Source organism: Xiphophorus couchianus, chromosome 12, assembly GCF_001444195.1.
Source record: "Xiphophorus couchianus chromosome 12, X_couchianus-1.0, whole genome shotgun sequence".
Taxonomy (NCBI): domain Eukaryota; kingdom Metazoa; phylum Chordata; class Actinopteri; order Cyprinodontiformes; family Poeciliidae; genus Xiphophorus; species Xiphophorus couchianus.
In genome coordinates this window covers 21,699,371-21,718,566 of record NC_040239.1, presented here as the reverse complement: position 1 = coordinate 21,718,566, position 19,196 = coordinate 21,699,371, and the positions used below count along the sequence as shown (strand labels likewise).

At 38.0% G+C, this 19,196-nt stretch overlaps 2 protein-coding genes across 4 annotated transcripts; one reads left to right on the top strand and one right to left on the bottom strand.

Moving 5' to 3' along the window:
* Positions 1 to 194: 194 nt before the first annotated feature.
* Positions 195 to 5,917, bottom strand: ubl4a (ubiquitin like 4A). The gene is made up of 4 exons (XM_028034879.1): positions 5,715 to 5,917; positions 2,223 to 2,328; positions 1,923 to 2,131; positions 195 to 833 (listed from the first exon to the last, which is right to left on the bottom strand). The coding sequence occupies exons 1-4, from the start codon at positions 5,760 to 5,762 to the stop codon at positions 726 to 728; spliced, it is 471 nt and encodes a 156-aa protein (XP_027890680.1). The 5' UTR covers positions 5,763 to 5,917; the 3' UTR covers positions 195 to 725.
* Positions 5,918 to 6,967: 1,050 nt separating this feature from the next.
* On the top strand, positions 6,968 to 19,073 carry prkg1l (protein kinase cGMP-dependent 1, like). 3 transcript variants are annotated; one of them, XM_028032692.1, is made up of 20 exons: positions 6,968 to 7,108; positions 7,422 to 7,614; positions 7,742 to 7,865; positions 8,042 to 8,208; positions 9,141 to 9,254; positions 11,996 to 12,101; positions 12,291 to 12,354; positions 12,528 to 12,569; positions 12,733 to 12,827; positions 14,672 to 14,737; positions 14,885 to 14,962; positions 15,037 to 15,133; positions 15,248 to 15,387; positions 16,458 to 16,547; positions 16,794 to 16,935; positions 17,005 to 17,168; positions 18,194 to 18,316; positions 18,469 to 18,531; positions 18,632 to 18,698; positions 18,791 to 19,073. In XM_028032692.1, exons 2-20 carry the CDS (start codon positions 7,425 to 7,427, stop codon positions 18,872 to 18,874), a joined length of 2,016 nt encoding a protein of 671 aa, XP_027888493.1. In that variant the 5' UTR covers positions 6,968 to 7,108; positions 7,422 to 7,424; the 3' UTR covers positions 18,875 to 19,073. The 3 variants fall into 3 exon arrangements, 2 of the variants coding, with proteins under 2 accessions (XP_027888493.1, XP_027888491.1); XM_028032690.1 differs by having other exon boundaries at positions 12,492 to 12,569; XR_003597447.1 differs by lacking the exon at positions 18,791 to 19,073 and having other exon boundaries at positions 12,492 to 12,569; positions 17,005 to 17,164.
* The last annotated feature ends 123 nt before the right edge of the window (positions 19,074 to 19,196 follow it).

Genomic DNA, 19,196 nt, shown 5'->3' with positions numbered 1-19,196 from the left:
CACGAGTTCTCCTGACGTGGGATTGGTTGGAAGAAAATTCAACCGCTAGGTGCCATCTTTTGAAATCCTTCTCTAAAAAAAGGATCTAACATTTATAAATTTTTTTGAAAATAAAAATTATTCCACATAGTTGTCCCCTATTATGACTTCTTCTAAGAGTCTTAAAATAATAAAATAAATAAATAAATAAACAATGAAAGTGATTTTTTCAGTTTTAATGTTTGCAAACACATATATAAACAAATATATTTACAAATCATACAATGGTGAACAGTATATTATGGGATAAGACATGTTGCCCACAATTCTTGGAAAAAGATAAAAGTTATCACTCAAGACAATAATAAATACCCTCCTGTAGAAGTTAGTATGCCCGAGGAAATGTAGCAGCCAGAGATCATGTGAAAATAACAGCATAAATTATTCCATTGTATTCAGATCTTGTGTGATCAGGCTGTGAGTCATTAACACCCAACAATGATGAAGGCCAGAGGAAAAAAGGGCCACATCTTCTCATATCCAAGTCCTTTTTATCTGGGCGGCTAAAAAAAACAGGAAAAAAGCCGAGATATTCAGCTGTCCATGTGGTCACTCAGCCGGAGATCAGGCAAACGCCAGGATATCCCTGAAATTCAACTGATCCTTTCTCCCCGTCTAAACACGGTATCTTCAAGCACTGAAAATAACTCAACAGAAAAACATCAGAAGAATTCAGTTATGAATGGTTAGTCCATGTAAGAGGTGTCCATGCTCTCGCCTTCAGGGTGAAGGAGTCTCCCCGCCAAGCGCTCAATATCATCGAGGCTGAGCTGTCGAAGTGAACGTTCATAATCCTTAAGGGAATAGAAGAGGGACAAAAAAAAGGTAACGGTGAGAAACAGAAGACAACATGATAACATACAGTACCTGTAGATATTGAAAATGTCATTAAAAAAAACATCTTAGGAGGGAGCTTCAGATTAGAGTGATGGGATGGAGGCTTTCCAACCTAATAGGCTTGGAAATCATCACAAAAGAAAAATGGTAAAAATTGAGTAGACATTTAAAATTATCAGCAATCCTAAAGAATTCTCATTGATTACTAAGAACGGTCTAAATATTCAACATGCCATTATTTTATTAATTTATAAATCATTTTTTAAAAGGTTTTCTGGAACTTTATTCATTAGCAGCTGGACAGGAAGAAGGGCAGAGAGAGAAGGGGAAGACATGCTGGAAACGGCCTCTGACTGGAAATCGAACCAGAGACTGTAGCCTATGCATATGGCTCTTCAAGATTTTATTTTAAAATATATGACTTAGCATCGCTTTATTGTCATCCGTAAAACAGAAATATTTTCTTGGTGGAATAAAAATAATTTTAAACCTAAATCTAACCTGAGTATGAATAATTTTGAGCAAGAATGTAGTTGATAAAAGTGTGGGGAAAAAAGATTTGGTAAATATTTTTAAAATGGAATATTTATATATATATATATATATATATATATATATATATATATATATATATATATACACACTGCTCAAAAAAATAAAGGGAACACTTAAACAGGTGTTTAACACTTAAAGTGTTCCCTTTATTTTTTTGAGCAGTGTATATATTTTTTTATGTTGATAAAAGTACATAATTTAAAATAAACATTTTCCTCATTTGGAACCCCTTTCAGTCCACACAAAAAAACACACCAACGTTTAATGATCATTTTTCTATAAATATTAATCTTGCACTTCCACGTAAGATGGAATTGTAAGTTAAAGTTTTGAAAAGCATTTATCTTCTTTATATTGAATTTACATTCTGCAAATGAAGCTAAAGTTATGACCATGATCAATTAAAATTCGAGATTATTTTCTGGTACTTGCAGAGGAGCTGAAGGGGCACAGCTTTTAAAAGTGGATTTTTACATGATTCATATTATTACCTTCATAAGCTGTTCGTGAACTTTAGCTGCATCTGCTGGACTGAAGTGTCTGGCTAGTATAGTGGATACAATCTGCCACACTCCTCCCTGCGGGTTGCTGCTGCTGCCGCCTGCCATCCCCGGAGCTGCAGCCCTCTCCCCCACGGGACGAATGACAAGATTCAATTTAGCCTCAGGCCCAATGGAGTAATCGCTCAGTCTGTGCTCGTCTGAAAGAAATGTGACAATCCATTACCAAAACCTCAAACAAAAGGACGGTTGGATATATATCAATTGTGAGATGCTTGTGGGTAAATCTACCTGCAAGCGCTTTCCCTTTGTAGAGTAACCGCTGCTGGTTTGCAGGGATGTTCAGTCGTTCAGACACAAGCTCCTTCACCGTCGACACTTTCTCATCTTCGGTGACCTACAGGATCAACAGCGCAATGATTTAGTCGCAGCTTCGCACGATTCCCTTTTGGATCCATCATATCTTATTTGTCCGCCATATTGCAGACGGTTACCCAGATACTGATCTCATGGCAAACAATTGAGCGACAGCTAAATAGCTGAAATTTATCTGATTCACAAGTGAATGAAAATCTTTGCTTGGGAAAGAATACACAAGCATTTCATTTATCTGGACATGCAGCATAATAACAGTATGATTATCATCTGATTAAAAAAAAAAAAGTTCAAATATGATTAATACCACACTTCTGTTTTGACAATGGTGAATTGCTATCACAAAATAAAGGATTACAATGTAATGTTTAATTTTTAATGTTTATTTCTGGAATCTTATTCAAATTAATTCTTACTACTGTATTTTTTTTTTTACCTCTCTGGATCTTTTTTACGTCTTCAAATTAAATTTCATCGAGGAAAGACCGAGGCCTACCATCCACCAAAACGTCATGCGACTAAAGCTGCATTACTCCAAAACATGCAGAACGAGCCGCACAGACGCACCAAACATCCAAATGATGTGATGCATCAGAAACGGGCTTTTCCTACTTCCCATCTCACTGAGAAACGCATCACTGGAAAGTTATGATCTCGTCTGCAGGCAATTTTACAGTTGGGTGTCTTTTCTGCAGTGTGTTCAAGAGCAATTTTGCAAATGTGAGGAGACGGGAATGCTTTCATTGCCACTGATTTTTAACACCAAGTTTTTGTGGAGGAGCCACTACTTGGAGGCAAAGGCTGAAAGCATAGAAGACGACGGTGAGAAAGGATGAAAGAAAACATCAAGCAACTCAGCAGTGAGATAACTACGAAATGATACAAATTGAGAGGGTGTCAAATACAGTATTCTACTGTATTTTGTCATGCAAGCAATTTGGCTGTATGAAAATAAATAAGTCTGAATTTATGGCTCTGATGTAGAAAATCTTGATATTTTTCTTTATAAAAGTAACATTTGTTAATAGATAAATAATAACCTTCAGTCACAACATCTTGTAGCTTATAGCCAAAGTCTTTGTGCAAACTGGACACCTAACAAAAACATTAATGGGAATCATTAACTAGTAATAGACTTCTTTAACAAAATTCATATTTTGCCCTTTTTTATGAGATCATAGATTAAACTAGCAACATGAAATTAAAGCAGTGTTGGTTTGTGAAAATGTAAGTGACAGCCATCTGCTTTTGACAGTGTTTGTGATTCTGACTTGTTTTGTTAAAAAAAAAAATCACTGGTATAATTATAACATTACACAAAAATGTTCACAAGGCTGATTTACAGCCTTTGCACATTTTTCAGAAATAACTGCTGCTGTGAACTCAAGACAAATGTGACATCTGGAACTGATTCTGGCTGCAGTTACGTCAGCTTGGAGCAAACAATACGCCAAATAAATTCCTTCGTGAAAGACGGCATATGGCAACCTTCTGAAGTTAGTAATTAGAAAGTCTGATGTGCATACACTAATCAGTTGTCAAATGTTTAATGACAACCAGAAGATATTCTGCTCCGAAGAGCTTCTGTTCCTCAAAAATCATCTTTGCTTGAGCTGTTCTGCTCAGGTCATCTAGGGTCAACACAGAGTCACGATGTTGTTTGACATATGACCTTCCAAATCTGATTTTCAAAAAGAAAAATAGAAAAATGTTTGTCAATTCTAACAGAGGTAATAGCTTTGAGTAAAACAGAAAATGTTATTACAAAATTATCCCCAATTAAAGTCCATGTAAGTAACTTTTAGCAGATTTACTTCAACTAAAATAAAAGTTCAAAGTATCTCGCTTGATGCATTTAAAGACTGGAAATTGAGTTGTTGTTTTTTTTTTATCTTAGTGAAATAATTCTCTGAACAGAGCAAATTAAAAGAAAATTGGACGATTCTAACCACTGGTTGATTGAGTCGTACATCTCTGCTCTTTTCACAATTAGTGCAGTTCAAAGTTCTGCGATCTCTTTTTGGGAGCTTATACTATCAACTAATTCCTGGCTTATTAAATGTAGTTGCACATTTGTGAGACATTTATTCTAGGTAGAACAAAAACAAAAACACTGCATCCATATCATTCGATTGGAAGATGTTAAAAATGTTATCAACTCTAATTTGTGCTCCAATCTCTTGATTGGTGATGATGCCATTGTCTATGCTGTAGTGCTAAAAACAAAGAGCTTTTCTTTCACTGTTGCTGGTTGCAGTTTTGAAAATTCCTGGTGATAGTGTAAAAGAAATTTACAAATAATATTCTTTGACAGATATTTTAAATGTTCAACCTTCAGTCAGCCACATGGTTGGAACTTATTTCTAAAGTTTTTAGTCCAACAAAATTGTTTGATTTACCAGAAGATAAGTAAATAATTTTACATCACCCACTGTTAATATTTTAAAGTGTCTGTAGGCAAATAAATAGAAGTTCAAATGAGTGGATGCCTTATTAGCCTATGAAAAGTTTAAATTATGTTCCAACGTTGACATAATTTACAGGTCATTTTCAAGCTTTTTTTACTTTTGAGGAAGTACCCTGTGCTTTGGACTTAATAAAGGGATACCAATTCTTAACATTAAAATAGCAGAACACTTCAAGATGGCTTTTTGAACTACAATTGTCCACTCACATTTTTTAATTAGGCTGTTGTTAATGTTTCTTACAAAGGTTTAATGTCAATTAAAGAACACTAACATTCCCCACAAGTTGTAACTGTCCTACTTTCAACCTAAACAAATTATTTTATTGAGATATTAATTGTTCCTATCTGACTATTTTTTTTTTTTTGGTGACATATCCAAGACTTCTCCAAAAATCTTAGCCCTGGTGGTACTGAAAACAACAGCAGTATTTCGTTATTTAGTCCATTTCTTGGTTGTGCATTAATTTCCAGCATTATCCGCCTAAAATATGAGAGGAAAAAGACAACATCTATGTGCAATCTTGAGTAATCAGTCTGTGTTAATCTAACTTTTTAAGATGCTGGTGTCTTGCTGTTAGGTGTTACTTATATCGTGGCAAGAAAACTAAACTATTTACAGATAGACTCAGAAACTGTTCTTTAATTTAAAAAAGTATTCAAGAGTGCAGTGTATCCCCTTATCTTCTCTATTGGCCTGTAGAGAAAGGCTTTTAGAAAGTATGTTACAAGCTGCTAACGGGTTAGCTATCATGCTAACCATGAGAGACTTTTTATTTAGCCACCAAGCGAGTTTACCTGCACCAAGCAGTGCATTTTAGGCAAATTTCACTGAAAACGTATCTATGGTTTACATCAGTAGGATTAACATCAGCCTGTTAGTGAGCCACCGCAGTTAGCTCACCTGGTTAGCCAATTGTGTGCATTAGCTGCGTGTAAGTTACCTGAACACTGCACTCCTTTCCTTGAAGCGGTTTCACGGTGAGGATCATTTTCTAACACCTCGAACAAATGAAACACAGCAGAAATATGTTGAAAGTTTAAATATTAAAACGTTCTTAGTAAGGTTTTTGATAGTTCGTAACAAAACTGCTGCTCCCTTTAACGGTGGCCCATCTTCTTCTCCAGCATCAGCAGCTCTAGGCGGACACTAGCGCCACCTTCTGGTTAAACCTAGTCATTCTCTGAATAGATATCCCCAGTATACTGTACCGCAGTTTTTCTCGGTCGCTTTGGTGCACTTCTCAGAGCAGAATTGAAATGATTTAAACTGCTTGTTCATCTTCAAATCACTGTGTCACTCGTGCACATAAAAAGCAGTTTCTCATTCCTTTGAGAAAGTGGCAAATGTTTTACATCCATTCAAGTGATTTTGTACAATTCTCTACATTTTCAATTACAAATGCAATGTTTATCAACATGTAATATGGGTCTCTGTTGAATAGTCTCAACCTCCACAACATTTAAGCATAAATTTGTCGTGTAAGTCTTACAGTAGGATAACAATCTGTTATAAGTTACCATTTTTAAACCTGATGCATGGTATTTTTATAGAGCAGTGGACACGGTTTTTACGATTTATACTGTAGTATAAATTTTAAAAAATCTATCTATCTATCTATCTATCTATCTATCTATCTATCTATCTATCTATCTATCTATCTATCTATCTATATCTATCTATCTATCTATCTATCTATCTATCTATCTATCTATCTATCTATCTATCTATCTATCTATCTATCTATCTATCTATCTGCTTCTGGAGTTTCTCATAGAACAAAATGCAACACCAAAAAGGTTTTCTTCTAGAAGGGGCTTTATCAGGTGTTAGGGTGCTATTTATCGAGAGCATTCTGTTAATCATGGCTTTCATGATTAGTTAAATTACTGAAAGTCACGGAACACACAATTTCACAGAAAAAGTAAAAGATCGTATATAAAACGCTCAGAACAAACACTGATAGAAGAAGTAAAAAGTCTAAACCTGGCGCACACTTCTTCTTTTCTTTCTTCCAGTGAAATGATTAATGTTCTTCGCTCAGTTTGGCGGATTCACCCATGGGCTCTTCAACCACTCTCCAAGGACCCATTGACCCAGTTCGGATCCAGTCCATGCATTTGTCATTTCCCCCTCCCTCCCCCGGACCGTGTGGGTCATGTGATTGGCTGGCTGCGCCGTCTGTGCAGCCGCGGCCAGCGGGAGAGAGGAGCGGAGCATCCCTCAGTTGGGCGCTTTCTTACAGAAGAGATGTGCACCTGTCGCACGGACTGTCCGCTGACAGACATGCACAGACCCGCAGGAGGCAAGTGAGACAATCACCCCTGCATCGACAGGGTAAGAGATCGGATTGTGTCTTTGGCCAGAAATCGTGCATGTGCATTGAATTTACTGCATTTTGTTATGTTTGTTCAAGTGTCTGTAGAGTCATTGCAATTTCATTTCTGGTTGTCTTCTATTTTCTTTGAGTAAAATACGAGGATAGAAAAACCCAACAAAATCTATCTATCTATCTATCTATCATCTATCTATCTATCTATCTATCTATCTATCTATCTATCTATCTATCTATCTATCTATCTATCTATCTATCTATCTATCTATCTATCTATCTATCTATCTATCTATCTATCTATCTATCTAAACACAGGTGATGGGTACACTTCGGGACCTCCAGTTTGCACTGCAGCTCAAGATTGAGGAGCTCCGTCAGAGGGACACATTAATAGATGAGTTAGAGCTGGAGTTGGACACAAAGGACGAACTCATCCGTAGGCTGCAAGAAGAACTAGACCGCTACAGAACCGCCCTCTCACTCCCTGGACCCTCTGCAGTTGTTGCAGGTTTACATGATTTGATGCTTTTAATGTGTGATATCTTGGGAGGGGCAACAAGTGCCACAAGCTTTAACCTGACCTAGAATCCTGTCATGTTGTGTGTGCGTGTGTGTGTGTTTTTCTCCTACTGTAGCTTCTGCAGCTCAAATCGAGGACAACCGGAGTGCAAAAAGGCAGACAGTCATTTCAGAACCCTTCAGTCCAGACCCTATGACAATCGCAGTGGTTTCGCACAGAAGCTGTGACAAAAGCCAGGAGTAAGAGCACGCGCTGTTCCCTCAGTTCACACCAGCTCTGAGTGAAAACTCTTGCTCTCGTTGACTGCTAATCAACAAGTATCTCTTTAAGACCTATTGCAAGCTTTCACCAGACTGCATTCAAGGTGATAAATGACCAACAGTGTGACATATGCGTCATGTCTTTATATCCTCAGATCTCGAAGGCTGATCCAGGCGGCGCTTTTGAAAAATGACTTGTTGAAGAACCTTGATGAAGAAGAAATCAAGGCAGTCACTGCCTGCATGCACCGAGCAACCATCAATCAGGGCTGCTTTGTTTTCCAGGAGGGGACCTCTGGGGATCAGGCTTTTGTTTTAGAAGGTAAGTAATTTTCTTCTTAAGATCAACAACATTCATCTTACTTCAAGTTGTTTATCAGGACTTAACCTAGATTATAGGTGCTCCAGTGCAAATGTGATTACATTATTTTCTTAACATTTGCAGTCTGTTGCGTTCTGGCTCAGGCTGTTGATTTGATTGGACAAGATTGAATGCCACTCTAAAGCACAGTTATGGAAATGAAAGGGACCTATGCTGTTATTCTGGGTTGAAATCTAAGGAGGGAGCAGAAAAATGGCTAATGGTTCCTTGAAGAGGTGAAAGTGTTTGGAAGGTCTCAGCTATTGGTGGGTGCCATCTCCCTGCTTTATTCTGTAGTCGTTTACACCATGAGCTGTGTCTACACTGAATCCTCAAGCACACCACATTATTCAACACAAATGTACACGGCAAGTATTTAAATGTCTGCACCTTACATAACACTCATATCCCTTAAACTCCAGTAGCAATCTGTGAAAGTGGAGTGGTTCAAAAGTTCAGCTTCCAGCAGGACAATGGCATTAAACATTCTCTCAGTGCTACAATGGGATTGTTTAGTTTAGATCAAAGTATGCTCATGTGTAGGAATGGCCTAGTCAAAGTCTAGACCCAAATTCAATTGAGAATTTGTAAAAATCATTAAAACTGATTTTTACACATGCTTAAGCTGTTTTACAGACTGTACAGCTCTGGTAGAGACATATCCAAAATGACTTCCTTATGGCCATAATTGTAGCAAATATTAACTTTTAAGTTTTTTCATTGATAAATAATTTTGAAAACTACATATCCTTTCTCTTCTACTTCACAATCGTGCACTACTTTATGTTGGTCATATAAAAACCTCAATAATAATATCTTTTGTGTTTTGGTATCATGAAAAGATACGTAGATGTTTAAATGTTGTAAATATTTTTTATTTATTTTCTTGGCAGAAGGAAGACTGGACGTGACAAAAGATGGACAGAAGGTGCTCACCTTTGAGCCGGAGGACATGTTTGGAGAGTTGGCGCTCCTCTACGACTCCACCCACACCTACTCTGTCTCAGGTAGGCGTTGTGTTGACGTCTTTTTACAACGAAGTACAATTATCACTTGAGGAATGCCACAGGGAAAACTGATGGGGGGCCCCTTCTTGATTCATTTTGACTTGGATGGAAAATAAATAATTATTGTGAAGATCACAAGAATACAGAGCTCTGGTGCGGTGTGAGACGGAGGACGTCTATGGAATTTAAAATCAAAGACGCTTTTGAAATCATAGACAGCACTGCGCATTCACATGTTTCTTTTTTTTTCTTCTTTTTCAGAGATGTGGGGAATTTCAAACATGTAATGCTTTGCTGCATAAGCCAGCGGTCTTCTCTCCACAAGCATGCATTAGTCAGAACATTTACAAAATAAATGCTCTCTGAAAATATCCCTTAGCTCCCACATTTAAAAAAAAAAAAGAAGTGGACAAATCCTTTTAACACAAACATTGCTCTTTCATTTCTTCCCCTCATCCGATCTCAGCCCTGTGGGAAAAAACTTTCTCAGCTGTCACCACAGATATCTGGCCTGGTTTCACAAATAAATAAATATTAGCTGTGGGTAAACAGGCTGTGGAAGCGGCTGGGATCAGTGTAAATGAAGAAACATCACTTTATTTGCCATCACTGAGCATCTAATTCTCTCTTTCAGCTGCTTTCTTTATCTTGAGAGCAGCCAGCCATTCCAATTTACCGCTCTCAGCTATCTGTCTGCTCCCTGGTAACAATCCTCAACTCACGGTGACAGCCTGTCCTCCTTTGTTCCCTGCCCATTATTGTCATCCTTTCCCTTTAGATTCACTCAGGGCCCACCGTGCTCATCTCCTTCCTGACCTGAAAATAGTTTCGCTTTGTGTTTGACGCTGCCAGTGAGGCTTTGGTGTGGTGATACAGGATATCTGTCAGATCCAAGTCATACAGATATACAATGACGTGCAATAGTATTAGAGCCAGGTAAACATTTTTTATTTATTTATTACCATTACAACCAGAAACTTTACAGTATTGTATTGGGATTTTCTGTAACAGATGCAAAACAGTGGGAAAACCTGTGCATAGTACACCCTGCTCAGGCAGCTCATTATTATTACAGTATTACTGGTGGGACTTGATTAAAATGTTTAATCGAGTTAATTGCAGGGTCTGCATTTAATCGCACTTTAATCAAAAACTACATATTGACAAAATAAGCATAATTTTCAATTCAAAAACTCTTAAGAGCTCAACAACAAATGTTTATTATTTTTAATCAGTTTTTAGGTTATTCAACTATCAGATCAGTGTAAACTGCTATTATAAATTTTCAGGCTTCAGGTGTTTTAGGAACCCATGATCATTCATGGACCTTTGAACAAATAGTTCTTCAGAAATATGGACGCCTGTTCTTGCTGCAACATGTTGTGCATTGAGATGGTATTGTAGGCTGGAATAGCTTTGGTGATAGGCTCCTTTTAGCACAACTTGCACACAACAATAGTTTTTTTCCAGTGTTCCATCATGTTGTTGTCTGAAGTAAAAATGAACCCCTTATGGGCCAAAAGAAGCAGCGTTGTCACCCATTGCTTTTGCTTGGGGATGTCCCTGGCGCGTCAGATATATGAGCAGACCAGAAACGTTGAAATTCAAATGCAAATGTGATTAATTGCATTAAAAATCGGCCCCAGTGGGAACTTTTCTACAGACTCTAACAGATCTTCTTTAAGGATTGTTGTGTGTTTATCTCCACCATCTTCATCTCAACTTCGAACAACTTCCCTTCCCCTACTGAAGAAAAGCATCCCCACTGCATGATGCTGCCACCTCTATGTTTCATAGTGAGGATGGGTTGTTTAGGGTGATGTGGAGTGCGAGTTTTCCACCATACATAGTGCTCTACGTGTAGATATCAACCTATAATATCTTTTTTTCTCATTCTTGCCTTTTGCTGAATTTCAAGCATAATAATGGAGAAGGTGGTCGCTTAAATGTGCCATGGGAAGAAGCTTTAAATTTATCTGACCGGAGCTGAATTGAAAACAATTGATCTCTTTTCAGATTTTTACTGGTAAAAAAACATTTAAAATGTGAAATTCATGTCTCTTTTATCTTAAACTTTACAATTCTGAGCTAATGTGTGTTTGTCTATCATACAAAATATAACATATTATAATTTGTAGCTGCATTACAACAAAATTTGAAAAAGCTAGAGGTTTAAATGTCTGCAAAGCTTTCTGTGTGAGACAAGAGCATAAAGACGTGCTTTGAGAAAGGCCCATATGACTTGAATGAAGTAGATTTAAAATAAAAAGCAGTAGCCAACAATGAGATGTCATGTGGTGATAAATTAGGAGCACACAGAGAATATTCTAATGGGGAAATTAAGATATCAGGGCAGGACCATCTGATTAGACATTGGATGTAATTAGAGCGTCTCGAGGACATCTACTTCCGTTTGCAGGAAGCTTCCATGAACCAATCAATATGGGTCATTATTAATTTACACCACTTTCAAACTCTATTATAAAGAAAGGGGGTATTTATGGTGGAGGGAATTAGATTAGATTTATCTTCAGTGTCCTCTGTAAGAGGGAAAAGGGAGACATTTTTAATGCAGCCTTGACCTAAACTGTCTGAGTGCATAGCTGTAGCTTTGCTCTTCAGCCACAACGGGCTGCAGGCGGCGTGAGTCTTTGCTATTGTCCATAGTGTTTATATCAGAGCGCCCGTGTCACTGACACAACCTTTATCATTTCCTCTTGCCTTTGTCTTTTGATCTGCAGCACAAACAGACAGCAAGCTGTGGGCTATCGACCGCAAGAGTTACCACTCTGTTCTCACACAGTGTGGCCTCAGCCGTCTTTCTCATTCAGTGGACCTGCTGAGAAGGTGAACATCAGACCCCCGAAACTCTAAATATTGTCTGCTGCTTCCATTTATTCTCCCCAGATCTCTGTTGTTATTTTGTTTGAAGAAATCGTTGAAATATAGATTAGGATTTTTCCTTTTTTTTATGAAAGTAAAAAATTCTTTTTATAAAAAAAATTTTTATTATGTCTTTTTTGTGTCTGTGCGCAGCATTCCCTTTCTCCAGTCGTTGCCAGACGATGTCATCAGTAAACTGTTTGATCAGGTGCAAGAGGTACAGATTGATTTATTTTTTAACAGAATTCGGTAACATTTTCAGCTTCAATCTTCCTTTGTGTCACGTCTGTGGAAAAGTGAAGACATTGGCTGTTCTTTTCTTTTCTTGCTTTTTTAAAATTCCTTCTGCTGTAGACAAATTACTCAGATGGCGACTACGTCTTTCGACAGGGAGCTGTCGGAGACACCTTCTACATCATTAGCAAAGGCCAGGTAAAGTTAAATGTTCTCTAACAGCAGCTCAGCTAGAAAGAGACTTTCAGTGAAATGGGCTTAGACTGAGTCCAAATGTCAGAGCAGCAATAGTAATTATTTTATGAAAGGGAAAATAGACTGTGCCTCTTTTCTGCAGTGTTCATCACCATTTTTCCTTTAGGTGAGTGTGACAGAGAAGAAGCCAGGCCGTCAGGAGCAGATCGTTTTGGCCGAGCTCTCAGAGAGACAGTGGTTTGGAGAAAAAGCTCTTTGGGGGTAAGAAACAGAGTTAGTGAGCATCAAAGATATCACTATATATAGAGAATTAAATATGTATACACACATGTGCCACTTTGTTACTATGACACAACCTATTGACACAAATCTGTCACTCACATGGGACTAACATTTGCTGACGTTCAAACGGAGCATCAGGGTTTAAGAAATTTAAGAAACTTTGTACATTGCTGTTTGTGCCATGCAGGTTAGTCTTAATGTTTCACCTCAAAAACACAAAATCTTACCATTGTTGTTTTAAGTAAGTAATTCCTTAATATTGATGAAAAAGTACTTGTTCCATTTTACTTATAACAAGATATTTTTGCCATGTTCCATGTGAGATCATTTGCCAGTGGAACTAGGACTTTGTCATCAATATTAAAGAATTATTCACTTAAAACAAGCTCCTATTTCTTGTTGAAAAGCTACTTGTAAGTTAATTTTGTCTTACTTCTGTGTACTAAGATATTTGCACTAGAAACTAGACCGAAAGTAATTGTTAGGGTTGAGGTTTTTTGCAGTGCAGAAACTGCTGAGGCTTTCTGGGACTGGGACTTTCATGCACAACCATGTCTCAGGTTTACAAATAGTGGTTAGAAAAATATAAACTATTGTGCATATTTCCGTAATGTGGACAGAAAAATGCCCTGCTGATGTTAGAGCTCAGATGAGAATGGGCAGACTGGTTCAAGATGATAGAGAGGCAACACCTATCAGACAAAAGCAATAAACTGGGGTTACAAATCTCACAGGCTCAGTAAAACTGGTCAACAGGTTGACAAAAGGTTGTCTGGTCTGTTGGGTCTCAATCTCAGCAGCAACATTCAAATGGTTGGAGCAGGATTGAGCTTAAATTAGGTGAAAGCACAGATCCATCCTACCTTGCATTAAGGGACCAGGCTCCTAATGGTGGAAAATTGTGTAAATTGTCCACAAAGATTCAGTTCCATAAACTTCATGTTTCCCTGTTTGATTCTTTGAAAAACACAGAGACAGACAAGACAAACAACCATGCACACACACTAGGGAGAATTTAGAGAGACCATTTTACTTGACAGTCATGTTTTTGGACTGGGGGAGGAAGCCAGAGAACCCACACATGTACAGAGAGAACATGCAAACTAAACTCCACGCAGAAAGACCCCAGGCCAGGAATTGAACCCAGGACCTTCTTGCTGCAAGGCAACAGTGCTACTAACTGCGCCACTGTGCAGTCCTGGTCTGTAAATCGTTCCTGATTATTCTAAACAATTGTCTTTCATTTGTGGAACAGTCTGGATCTTTGAGGCTGTGGTAACACATCTGAATAATTTTTACTTATGTATCTTTGTTAAAAAACGAGGATCTTTGAATCTTCAATTGATCAGTACTATCTCCAGAAGATTTCCTATGCTAGCAGCATTTTCTATATTAGTGAATTTACAGTTTTCTTTCTTGGTTCTTTACTGACTTTCTGAATGTTTCTGTTGTTTAGACTATTGGTCAATCCAGTGACTGTTGTCAAACCGATCATTATTGCTTGGAAGACAAACTTCCTGCAGCTATCAGCCATAACCACTAATAGGAAAATAAAAAGCTCTGCCCTTGGCAAGTGAAAAGACATCCTCTAACCATCAATGCTTCTTGATTGTAGACTTTGTGTTTATATTTGAGTTTCTCTATAATCTTTGAGTCTGTGCAGAATATAAAGAATAAATTCTAATCTCTGCAAACAATTCTTGGTTTTAAAAATGACTGTGAAGCCTAAAAATGAATTACTTTCCTACAGTTGATGAATGCATGTCTGATTCTCATTTATTAATTATATTCATATGGTTTTCTTTATTTATCTCTGCTCTCAGAGAAATCATCCAGCCTGTAAATGTAATGGCTATTGGAGAAGTGACATGCTTGGTAATAGACAGAAGGTAAGGTGACAATCTGGGCAGACTAAATAACATGCATTTTGAGAGTATCTGATTCAGTTTCTATGCTCTTATATGTTGCATACATACTGTGATTCTTTTTGTCCAGAAAAATTAGGAATTTTCACTACTTGCTTGCTTGCATTTCAGGACCTTTAGAGATGTTATAAAAGGTTCAGGATCTGACAGCCCTCCACAGCTGCAACAGAGCAATGAATCAAAAGTCGAGTGAGAAGCAATGCAGTAGTATCTTATTTTACATCCATAGAAAAACACAATTTCATCTGTATTTTCCTCCTCAGGCCAAAGGAGGATCCTGCCTCCCTGGCAGCTTCCACCTTAAGCGATTTCCAGATTATTCGTACCCTGGGACTCGGGGAGTTTAGTCACGTGGATTTGGTAAAGGCTTGATCTCTCACTCACAATCGCACCGATCCCAGAGCTCCTGCCTCATTGAGATTCTTTCTTTCCACAAGGCTATGTATTGATTCCCCCCACCCCCATCGCTTTCAGGTGCAACTAAAGAGCAACACCAGGTGTGTTTTTGCCATGAGGGTCCTCAAGAAGAAGCTGATTCTCAACAGCGGCCAGCGTGAGCACATTCTGAGAGAGCGCAGCATCCTGATGGAAGCCCGCTGTCCATTCATTGTCAGGTATCACTCATTCAGCAACTCGTTTAAAAAAAAAATTGCAAAAGTATTTACACCCTTTAAACGTTTTCATACTTTGTTATGCCACAACCATAAACCTTAATCTGTATCTGTTGGGATTTTTTTTCTTTTTTTTTTTTGGGAGACACCAACACAAAAAGCACATGATTGTAGCAACATTTGAAGAAGTGGTTTTCAAGCTTTTTGAGGCATAAAAATCTCAGTGTGGCATTTGTTTTTTAAATCAATATTTCGAAGGCCTCAAATTTTGTTTGTTAGAGAACAATATTACACAAAAGGCATCACAAAAACCAAGGAACACAGCAGACAGGTGCACTGTTCTGTCACCTGAATGTTAAAAGAGTATGGGACAACCGTATACCTACCAAGACTTGACCACCCACCCAAACTGGCTGGCTGTACAAGAAGAGAAGCAGCTATAAAGGCCTTGGTAACTCTGGAGAAGCTGATCAAAGCACAAATAGAAGTTGTGCACAGACAGGAAAAAGGCAGTCAGATTAATGGAGATGATCATTTATTAGAATGAAACTCACAAAACAAGAGACAAGCACAAGGAGACAAACTTGTCTCCACAGGAACAATTAAGAAACAGGAGTACAAGAGAGTTAGCATGGATGCACACAACAATAAAAAGATCTGACAAGGAGGTGATTCAACGGACTGACCCTTAAATGACAAGAAGATGATTCAGCGACAAGATAACTATGAGATTAATTGAGAGAATGAAGAGTAGATGGGTGAGTAACAAACTAACAAGCTGAGGGGAAGTGACTAACTGACACAAAATAACACAAAGGGAACTCAGGGGAAAACAAAAGGATCAAACTAAACCAAAAGCCAAAGTCTAACACTAAAATAATGCTCTAAGCCAACAAACAAAGTATAATTTCCCTTCAGGTTCATAGATATGCATTACTTTTATTTGTCTACCAAATAAAACTCCTCTTAAATACTTTAAATACAAGTCAATTAAAATGGTTACAATATGAAAAAGGGGAAAGCATTCATGTAGAAAGGTGACTTTAACTATTTTCTTTATATTTTGATTACAGACTGTACAAGACGTTCAGAGATGCTGACCATCTTTATAGTTTGACAGAAGCTTGTCTGGGTGGGAATTTGTCTCGCCTACTCAAAGAGAAGTGAGTATGTGAAATTACAGCAAACTGACAGCGAGGTCACGTTTTATCATGTGCACTGAAAATAATCAATGCCAGTCTCACTGTTTTCATTCAGACTTTATTACAATGAAACAAAAGCCACTGATTGTTTTGGCTTTTGTCATGTCACCTTTTGTTGCTAGTTGTTATGTTGTTAGTTGTAATGCTTTGGTCAATGACAGTTGTTTTTATTGATTTTCTCAGACTGATAACGTCTTTATTTTTCAGAGGATCCATTGACGACGGCAGCACCAAGTTCTACACAGCTTGTGTTGTCGAGGCCTTGAGTTTTCTTCACTGTCGAGGAGTCGTGTTTAGAGATGTCAAGCCTGAGAACATTGTTCTGGATGAGCAGGGTTATGGCAAACTGGTAACTACAAACTGATTCAAGCTCAATGTTTAATCGTGGTAATGCTGACCGTATGGATGTGTACCGTAGATTGGCTCCAGATGTCTGAAGAGGGTTGAGGTGGGTAAGAAGACGTGGACGTTCTGTGGCACACTGGGCTACATGGCACCTGAAATTATCCTGAGCAAAGGCCACAATACATCCGCAGATCTCTGGTCTCTGGGTGTTTTTGTGTTTGAGCTTCTCAGCGGTAGGTAAGCTTTTAACGTTTGAGGAGTCATTATTTGTTAAAGTGTTTGTTGGGGGTGATGATGTTAAAGTAAAAAGTAAGAGACTTGTCAAGAGATTTGACATCTTAGGGGTTTTCACATTCAGACTACAACCACAAACTATGATGGGCTTTATTGGGATTTATTGTGATGCAAAGAAAAATCTGAAACGTTATGAATTTGCCATCAGCTCGTTTACTCTAATTAGTGTAAATAAACTCTAGGGAATTAGGAATTGGTAAATTAGTAAGGCGGAGTTCATTTTTAAGGTAGATTAGAGAACATTAGTGAAGGAGAGGCATCGTGAAGACCTGTGAATATAGCAGATACATTTCTCTAAAGTTATGGAGACACTTAAAGTAGAAATGTGCTCTGAATCGTCATCCAGAGATTTGAACATCTCATCAAGATGTTCATTAGTTATCCAAAAGAGAAAACTTATGGAACATGAGGAAGAACATTCTTTAGTCTCATGAGACCAAAGCTGAACTTGTAAAACACTATATAACTTGTAGAAAACAGTCAGAGCCACAATGGAGGGGTTTTGAAAACGATATACTAACGTGTTAGAATTATCTAAATAGGCATAAAGGAAATCTGAAATCCCTGGATTTGATAATTACACATAGATGCTCTCCATCCAGTCTGACTAAGTTTGAGTTGTTTTGCCAAGAAGAAATAAGACAAAGAAATTTTGCCATATTTGTCAAACAGGGTTTGATGTGAAAGCTGGTAGATGGCCCCTTAAAGCTATATTTTAAGCAAAATATAGTTCTGCAAGGCTTTGAATAATGGTTTTTGAAACACAAATTTCAAAAAACATTTATTGGTTTCTTTCCACCTTATAACTATCCACCTCTATTTTATCTGTCCCAAAAGAAACCATATAAATGCATTCAGGTTTATGGTTGTAACCATACATAATGTGGGAAAAATCAAGGGGTGTGCATACTTTTTGCGAATCACAGTAGATCAAAGGTTCCCGACTGGATTGTGTTTTCTCTGTCCAGGCTCCCATTCGATGGCTCTGACCCGCTGAAGATTCTCACCGCCACTGTTAATGGTATCGATCAGAACGAATTCCCAAAGTCATTCCGCAAAGACGCCTGTGATTTCATACAGAAGCTTTGCAGGTATAAATACTTTCTAATAAGAATAGAAAATCAAAAACCTGTATTTCGATGGATTTTAGTGTTTCTTCATCTGTATCCTGCTTCCATCGCTTGAAGACATGAAGTGGGTGATTAATTCATAGCTTGTTTTTGTTTTGCTTCTCATCGCCCAGGGGCAACCCTTCAGAGAGACTGGGCAGCCAGAGAAACGGGGCCAAGGCCATTCAGAAGCACAAGTGAGAGCATGGATTGATTTCATTAAATACAGATTCTGGGCTCTGCTTGGAAACGCAGTGTTGCCGATGATGACAATGATTGTACTCTGTTTTTCTTCAGGTGGTTTGATGGATTCAACTGGGATGGACTCTGCAAAAGAAAATTAACCCCTCCACTTATTCCAAAAGTATGACATAATGAGTTTGACTCACTTCATTTTCTGTTTTGTCATTCATTTTTCGTTTGTTTGTTTATTTACTCTGCTGTATTGCCTTGCAGGTCAACCTTCCTCTGCAAAGCGCTACATGCGCACTTTACTCTGCAGAGGCAGTGGAGCTCTGCACGAACTGGGAGGATTTCTGATCACAGATTTCAGACCGAGAAAAAATAATCATCAGCAGTACCTGCAGATGCTGCTTGAGACATTAACCCCCCTCCTCCACCCGAAAGCTTAGACTGTTTCAGACGCAGAAAACCTTTATACATTTACACGCATAAGAATTCTGTGATTTTTTTTGCTGCAGTCCAAAGAAAACCAATAAACAAATATGTTGTACGATTATCTCCCTCTCCAGTGTCCTTTCTTGTAGTGAGACTTGTGGGGCGGTGTCTTCCTAAAAAGTAGAAGTGGAGCCAAAGGCCGACGTTTGCTCCTGTTCAAGTCTTGCAAAACAAAATCTCCAAA

Excerpts from the sequence above, each read along its gene's own strand:
- ubl4a (XM_028034879.1), bottom strand. The coding sequence starts at position 5,762 with ATGATCCTCACCGTGAAACCGCTTCAAGGAAAGGAGTGCAGTGTTCAG. Across the intron at positions 2,132-2,222 it reads CAAAGGGAAAGCGCTTGCAG|ACGAGCACAGACTGAGCGAT; the intron begins GTAGATTTACCC and ends CATTTCTTTCAG. Across the intron at positions 834-1,922 it reads TTCACGAACAGCTTATGAAG|GATTATGAACGTTCACTTCG; the intron begins GTAATAATATGA and ends TATTCCCTTAAG.
- prkg1l (XM_028032690.1), top strand. The coding sequence starts at position 7,425 with ATGGGTACACTTCGGGACCTCCAGTTTGCACTGCAGCTCAAGATTGAG. Across the intron at positions 7,866-8,041 it reads AGCTGTGACAAAAGCCAGGA|ATCTCGAAGGCTGATCCAGG; the intron begins GTAAGAGCACGC and ends TTATATCCTCAG. Across the intron at positions 14,738-14,884 it reads TGCTTGGTAATAGACAGAAG|GACCTTTAGAGATGTTATAA; the intron begins GTAAGGTGACAA and ends CTTGCATTTCAG.